Source organism: Agrilus planipennis, unplaced genomic scaffold, assembly GCF_000699045.2.
Source record: "Agrilus planipennis isolate EAB-ADULT unplaced genomic scaffold, Apla_2.0 scaffold10, whole genome shotgun sequence".
Lineage (NCBI taxonomy): Eukaryota > Metazoa > Arthropoda > Insecta > Coleoptera > Buprestidae > Agrilus > Agrilus planipennis.
In genome coordinates this window covers 2,117,644-2,125,552 of record NW_020442465.1, presented here as the reverse complement: position 1 = coordinate 2,125,552, position 7,909 = coordinate 2,117,644, and the positions used below count along the sequence as shown (strand labels likewise).

Sequence of the window (7,909 nt, the reverse complement as noted above, 5' to 3'; positions counted from 1 at the left end):
GATATTTTCAGTAGTAAATGGTACCAATAACAGCACATTTGAGCAATGCAATTGTAGTGGATAAAATGGTCAATTTTTCCGTGTAGTACTGTACGGATTATACGCTCCTCACCGGTTAAGAGTTTGGCCGAGAGTTGTCTCCTTCCTTTTCTGGCCTAGTGCTGTTCTTTTTTACTTTGCGCCGGTCAAACTGAAGGTCACATCGCTACAGAAAGTAAATGAAGTATACGTTCAATGTTTTTTCCTGGCTGAAGTTCATAGTTCAAGATAAGAGGCAGTTTTGTAAACTAATTGTAAGTCACAACAGATTTATAGTTTATTCATAGATGTTAATAAAACTTTTTTGGTGTTCTTTTCTACTTTGCGCCGGTCATACTGAAGGTCACATCGCTACAGAAAGTAAACGAAGTATAATCGTAGTTGTAATCTCGTTTATCTCCCAATCATTTGTTATTCTCCTTAAATCCCAATAAAGACTTTGGTGGCTAAAAATGGGTCAACTCAACTGATTTGTTTTCATTTATTGCCGTCAAACTTTCAGTTAGGTAACGTAACTAATAGTTATAGTTAGTGCCTAGTATTATTAATACGACTTGATGAAATTTGTCGATAATCTTACACTAAGTTCTAAAATTATTTGACCTACTTGAAAGTTACTTAGTGTGCAAGAACTTTAATAGCCACTTAAGTCGACGAATTTACAATTAAGTACAACACGCTTAAATGGGTATTTGAATACTTTATTTTTAGAATTAGCTATTTAATTCATTTCTTAAAGGTATTCGTGGGGGTCCATTGTTTTGTGTACATAATTTATTTTGAATACGTAGTATTAAAACAGAATAAAATCAAATGGATCATAACATAAAACTCGATGTTTGTTTATCGTTATTATGTTTACACGACTAATGGTTAGTTAGGGAAATGTTTGCTGTTCAATTTTAATATTATTACCACATTAATAAACATTTAATTATTTGTCTGATGTAATTGGAATTGAAATAAGTAAAAAATTAATTGTGCATCGCACTCATATAATACGAACAAGCATTTATAATCTGTTACCAATTTGTAGTGCTTAAAGAGTAGGAAATTTCGTAAATTTAAAATTGTTGATTAAAGATGATGTAATTTTAAAAAGTGAATGAAAATCATCATAATTTCACCCAGCGCAGCGCCTACTGTAGCCGCCATTAAGACGAAAAGTTTAATCCGAAACGAATAGGTATGAAAAGCGTTATGAGTAAAAAAGGAAAAACAACGCATGAGTTGCTGCGCGATGAGCGACTACAAACCAATGGAGAAGATTTTTACCATTTCTCCCCTAAGATTTATCTTGACAACAGGATAGCTTAATGTAAATCTCGTAAGTTTAAAAGAGACAGACTAAATAAATTTCCGAGTTTTATAAAATTTAACGAAAATGACAAAGTGAACAGTGTCGGAATGTAAAGAAAATGGATACTATTTCTGATTCTGGAGAATGCAAGTTGCTAAGGAAATTAAAATCTTAGAAAAATATCTGTTAAAGTATAAGATGAATTTTCTGAGCAAACAATAGAAGAAGTACATAAACATTTACAGTGTTGAAATAATTCGAAGTGGTCTGTATTCTGTCGAAACTGCCAGAGCGGATCGCGATTTCGATCTTTGTGGATCTCATCAGCGCGTCGCAGACAGCTCCGACAGAACACAGACCAACTTTTACCTGCTGTCTTAACAGTACGTTTTAGAAAATACTACAAATGGCGCAGTGAACGCCATCTGTAGCACTCCAACAAGGTCCACTTGTGCACGTTAGCTTAATCGAATAAAATAATTCGAAGTGGTCTGTATTTTATAATTATTTTATTCGATTAAACTAACGTGCTTATCACGTTGAGGTTGGCTACGCCGGGATTCGTTTTCAGCAAGTAGATATCCACACAAGTGGACCTTGTTGGAGCATACGTAATCCTAAAATGTAGCATCGTGCTACAGATGGCGTTCACTGCCCCATTTGTAATATTTTCTATTTACAGTGTTATTATTGTGACTTTAACAGAAACCATTCAAAAATTTCCTTAACCAGCTTAACCTGAAACGAAATTTAAGTGTAAATAGATCATATATGTGGCGCCCTCTATTCCTACAATCTTCCCCCCATTGTCAATTGTCAAACACAAACAAAATCTTCTTGCTTACGCGTCATATGGAATGCGCACCACCTTCCTGCGCAGCGACTTGTCGAGCACAACTTGGTGACGCTCTTAAAACTCGCGTAATACATTAAGTAACCCTATTTCTACTCTTCTCGGTTAAGTCCCACAGGAATTTTAGATTTCTATTAAATATGTAGATTTACACAATTATGAAAATCGTTTCATGTAAACGTTTGCAATTTGTTTTAATTAAGTAGGTGCCTTGCTCTTAATAATGAACTGATGGTCTGTAATTAAAATAGAAGGAAGGTAAGGAAGTATTACAAAGGCTAGTTGGGTTAGTCGTGCATCCATTAATTTGTATAATTAAGGATAATACGTACCTGGTTCACCTGGATCGCCTTTTGCTCCACGGGCTCCTTTATCTCCAGGATGTCCCTTATCTCCTTTCTCCCCTTTGGACCCCAGTTCGCCTCTTTCGCCTTTTTGGCCTTTGAATCCTCGCTCTCCTGGAGGACCAACGGGGCCCCTTTCACCGCGATCCCCTTTTTCGCCGGGAATTCCTGTTCTTGTTATACTGCCCGGAAGAACATCCTAAGAGATTTATTTTGACTTCAAATAACATTCTATCGTCCGTGTTTCGTAAACGCTTTAAGGATTACATGTGTATTCTTATTAAGTGAGGGGATACTAATAACTATAGTTAATTATGCAAAAAAGTCTACAAAGTAATAAAATGTCAATTTTTTTTATTTTATTATTTTGAGAAAATTTTATGAATTTGTTTAAGATTGGAAAAGAAATCTTAAAATTAATAAACATGAATTGTTTCTGCTAGTTTGTATCTTTTGGTTCATACAATTAAAAAATTACCTTGAATACCCCTCGAGTTTTCCAGCTAGGCTATTAACGAGATAAGAAGACGGATACAAGCAATGTTATTATTATAATTAACTTCTTTATAGTGGTACTTACATTGCTAACGTCCAAATTGTCATACTGTATGGGTGCTGGAGGCCCTGGGGGGCCAGGTTCTCCCCGTTCCCCTCTTTCACCCTTAGGACCTGGATCTCCTCTAGATCCAGTGGGGCCTATTGAAAAAACATCGGTAACAAAACTTTAGGTTAAAATAGAAAGAAACATAAGTGAAGATCGGGTGTAAGAGTGCAAAAATATCCTTGTGCCCTTTTCAATATTTATACGAGTAAGTATAATGAAAGAATTAATGAAAAAAGGAGTAATTAATTATATTAAATTTTATCGATAATATCAATCTTAAAGGTACGTGAAACGCCACTGGTTACATATATATTAATATATTTCGGATATATTTAACAGAAGGTAGAGGTATTTCAAATTATCATGGACCTTCTCATCCGTAAGAAGTGAACGTTATTGCGTTCCAATTGTAGATTACGAACAAAGATGAAGTGTCAGTTAAATTGAAAACAATAATTAGGTAGAGGCAGAAATCAGTGAACGGGTAGAATATTGTCACTGTGCAATTCAAGGAAGGCTCATGAGATTCCGAACTACCTCTATTGTACAATCTGTTGAAAGATTAATTATTGCGGTTAGTTGATACGAATGTGCCGCATATTTCTAAAGTAAGTTTACCTTGAGGTCCCGGTGGACCTCTGTCCCCGCGCTCTCCTTTGTCTCCCGTATATCCTGGCAATCCGCGTTCACCCGGTGAACCGGGTAGGCCTGGTGTTCCTGCGGGACCCTCTTTTCCATCGGCCCCCGGCGATCCTGGCGGGCCCGGTAGCAGTTTTTGTTGTAGGAGGTAATCCACGAAGGTGCTCACGTTGCAAGAACACATCCCATCTCCACCCTTAACAAGAAACATCAACGTTAGACCCACATATATATAGTAATTTATCAGTACAAAACCATTGTGCTTCGTATTAATGGATTCGAAAGAGATAGGGTGATTTTTTTTTATTTTACATCGGAAGGATTTCAAAATGGTCCGTCAGTAGTTGTGTTTCAAGGAAATATTTACGTAGAAACAGTTAGATATTCTTAAAAAAATATAAATCCAGAATTGTGTGTAATACCGCATACACATAAAACTCGGACCTAGTGCACCAAGAGTTCTGTACAAACTTGTAGGTATGTAAATGGTTCGACGGTCACGGGAATCGACTCAAGAAGATTTTTCCCGCTTTTTCCGATGTATGTCGTAAGTTTGCCCTCAGTCCGCAAAACATATAATTACAATTAAAAAATTGCTACTTGTGCTGAGTATTTTACATTAATTTCAATCTCCATGCGTCCCTGAGAAGAAGGGCCTTGACAGACAGACAGACCGATATCGAAATGATCTTATAAGGGTTCCTTTTTTTCCTTTTGAGGTGCGGAACCCTAGTAAAGGTTTGCGGGACTGATTTTTCCTGAAATTCAAAACAGTAAAAGAGGGCTTTAGTGAACTCAAGAATCTGGATAATTTCTGGAACTAGTGAACTGTATCTAAAAATTGTTGGAGTGAAACTTATACCATTCCTAAGTAATATCCGGTCCAGTAATAATTTAATGTAAAACTGCAAACGTAACATTCGTGCTTGTATTCCCTAATAGCAACAAAAAAAAGGAAAGCAAGACTTGTAACTTTGGAAAGTCTAAGAAAAAGTTTGATACTCGTGTTAAGGAAACTTTCTTCATCGGTCATTTGTTAGCCTACGGAATGTAAAAAGTAGATACGTATTCCTTTTAGAAAGTTTACTAGCTGATTAATAAGTTTTCTTATTTCTAATTCAAATACATCCTTTAATAAGTTCCCATATATTTCTAACTAAAAATCACCAATCCCTTTATTTGCTCCCAATTTTTTCCTTTTTAACAGATGTCCTCAAGAAAAAGCTTTTGACAATTTTAAATGGGACAAATAGGACAGTACAACTGTAGGGATAGATATAGAAGGGCAAAAGATTAGTCTGCTTAGATTTGCAGATTATATAGCAGTATTAGCATATAGCAAAGGAGCAGTTAGAGATAACTCTAAATAAAATGGTAGCAGTATTGACAAAACAGTATTGCATGAAAATANCTTTTAGAAAGTTTACTAGCTGATTAATAAGTTTTCTTATTTCTAATTCAAATACATCCTTTAATAAGTTCCCATATATTTCTAACTAAAAATCACCAATCCCTTTATTTGCTCCCAATTTTCCTGTTTAACAGATGTCCTCAAGAAAAATCTTTCGACAATTTTAAATGGGACAAGCTGTTAAATACATTTAAAAATGTAGGGATGAGTTACAGAGACAGAAGAGTGATACTTAGTTTGTATAAAGAGTAACACGCAGTTGTAGAGCAGGAGCAGCAAGGTAGAAAAGGGAGTCAGACAGGGATGCACCCCTACTTTTTAATCTGTACATCGAAGACGCGAAAAACATCATTAAAGACAGTTCAACTGTAGGGATAGATATAGAAGGGCAAAAGATTAGTCTGCTTAGATTTGCAGATTATATAGCAGTATTAGCATATAGCAAAGGAGCAGTTAGAGATAACTCTAAATAAAATGGTAGCAGTATTGACAAAACAGTATTGCATGAAAATAAATAAAAGTAAAATAAAAATACTGGTATGCAAGGGAAGAAAAAGTAAGGAAAGAGCGAATGTAAAGATAGGAGACGAAAGATTAGAAGAACCATTTCTTTTAGGTATCTAGGAAGTCAGATAAAAGAAGTCACTTCTATGCTAGCGAATGATTAATATAGAAATTCGGAAAGGATTGTTAAAGGTGTATGGTTGAAGCGCGACGCTGTACGGGTGTGAAACATGGACGGTGGCCGCGGCGGAAAAGGTTAGAAGCATTCGAAATGTGGTGTTACCGGCAATTGATGAGGATATCGTGGATAGAGAAGGTTAGGTTATGGTTAGAGATGAAGAGGCATTAGAAAGTATAGGAGAACAGAGGACTGTATGGAAGTCAATAAGAAATAGGCGAGATAGGTTAGTAGGACATCTTCTTAGGCATGAAGGTCTAGTCAGAGACGTATTAGAGGTAGAAACAAGAGTTAAGAGGAGTAGAGGTAGCCCTAGATTGGATTACTGTTCAAAAATAGTTAAGGATGTGGGATGTTCTAGTTTTAGGGAAATGCGAAAGTTAGATCAGGATAAGAAAGAATAGAAGTGCGAATGCAATCAGTCTTAGGACTGACGATCTTATGATGATGATGTGCTTCATAAGGCTAGGATAGGAAAAGACAACACGAAGGAAGTGACTGCTCTCGTGGCCATGTTCATGTAACAGCATGATACAATATAACATATACCTTATACAGGTAAAGCAAAAATTAGTCTTAGTCTTTGAATACTATGGCATGCATTTCTGCCCAATTTGTGTAGTTATCTGTTGACATAGCCGTACGATAATATAATTTACGGATTATGATACGTAATCGGTTCAGTGGTTTAAAACTGAAGTTTATAGGTTTCAATAAGTGGAGAGGAATCATTTGCTGAACACTTATACTTACTAATAATGGAAAATTAAAGGCATTTACTCGAATAAGTTCTATTAGACGTAAAAATGAAATTTGTTCGATCAATATTGAGCCGTGGCACAGTTGGTTCGTCAGAATAAAATAACTCCATCAATGGCATTCGAGATGAAATTGCAGCTTGAGTCATATTTGAAGATCACTTCATTCACGAGAAGAATTTAATTAATAGAGAATCGGGAAAGCTTTAAGTTCTTGTAAGGCATCACTACGCCTGCTTTAGATGATAACAATTTAGTACTTTATTGATTTACATAATAAATAAAAATCCCTTAATGTGCCGATTATGCCACTGCTGAATAAATGACTAAAATGTAAATTATTTTTATGTTAAAGTGTAAAAATTACTCATGAAGAAACTGGATAATCTTATGAACGTGTTGAAAACTGAGGTACTAACAAAACTATTATTTTCGAAGGCAAAAACGACAGTTCTCCAACGGGTAGAATTTATTCTATCTTAACCATAAATCAAGTAGGACAGCCATTTAGCAGGGTTGTATAGTTTGTCTCTGGAAATGGTATTCTCACTCGTATAATATGTATATGTCGTATTTACAGACACTGAATACTGTTTCAAGGGAGCCAGTAGTTAAATAGTAGCAAAATGTGGACATTTTTTTGATTTAGTGTTACTAGTTTCATAAAGGTTAATAAAACTTGTACTAAATCTGTGAATTCATCTATAGTAGGTACTGTGGCACTTCATACATAGGCTTTTTTGTTTTTAGGGGAATTTTGTTGTCACCTTTAACACTAAAACCTGAAATACATATAATACCTTCTTCTTCTTGTCGTTCTGTAATTAAATTTGCTATTGATATTACAATCAAAAGTGCTCACTTATCGCTTACATAAATAACACAATGTGTAACAAAATGTAACATAAATCTACATATATAAAAATGAATTGCTGTTCGTTAGTCTCGTTAAAACTCGTGAACCGATGGACCGATTTGGCTAATTTTGGTCTTGAATTACTTGTGGAAGTCCAGAGAAGGTTTAAAAGTGAATAATTATGAAAGTCGTTAACTATTTTTCAGATTATTTGTAACAAATTAATTTTTGGAACTAGTGAACTGTATCTAAAAATTGTTGGAGTGAAACTTATACCATTCCTAAGTAATATCCGGTCCAGTAATAATTTAATGTAAAACTGCAAACGTAACATTCGTGCTTGTATTCCCTAATAGCAACAAAAAAAAGGAAAGCAAGACTTGTAACTTTGGAAAGTCTAAGAAAAAGTTTGATACTCGTGTT

At 35.1% G+C, this 7,909-nt stretch overlaps 1 protein-coding gene across 2 annotated transcripts in view; it reads right to left on the bottom strand.

Moving 5' to 3' along the window:
- Positions 1–7,909, bottom strand: part of LOC108734092 (collagen alpha-1(III) chain-like) — a 28,814-nt gene that overhangs the window by 10,235 nt on the left and 10,670 nt on the right. For both annotated transcript variants that reach the window (XM_025981026.1, XM_025981027.1), the window contains 3 exons: positions 3,759–3,975; positions 3,117–3,232; positions 2,525–2,735 (listed from right to left, as the gene is read on the bottom strand). In XM_025981026.1, coding sequence (XP_025836811.1) covers positions 2,525–2,735; positions 3,117–3,232; positions 3,759–3,975 — 544 coding nt within the window. The remainder of the gene's footprint in view (positions 1–2,524; positions 2,736–3,116; positions 3,233–3,758; positions 3,976–7,909) is intronic.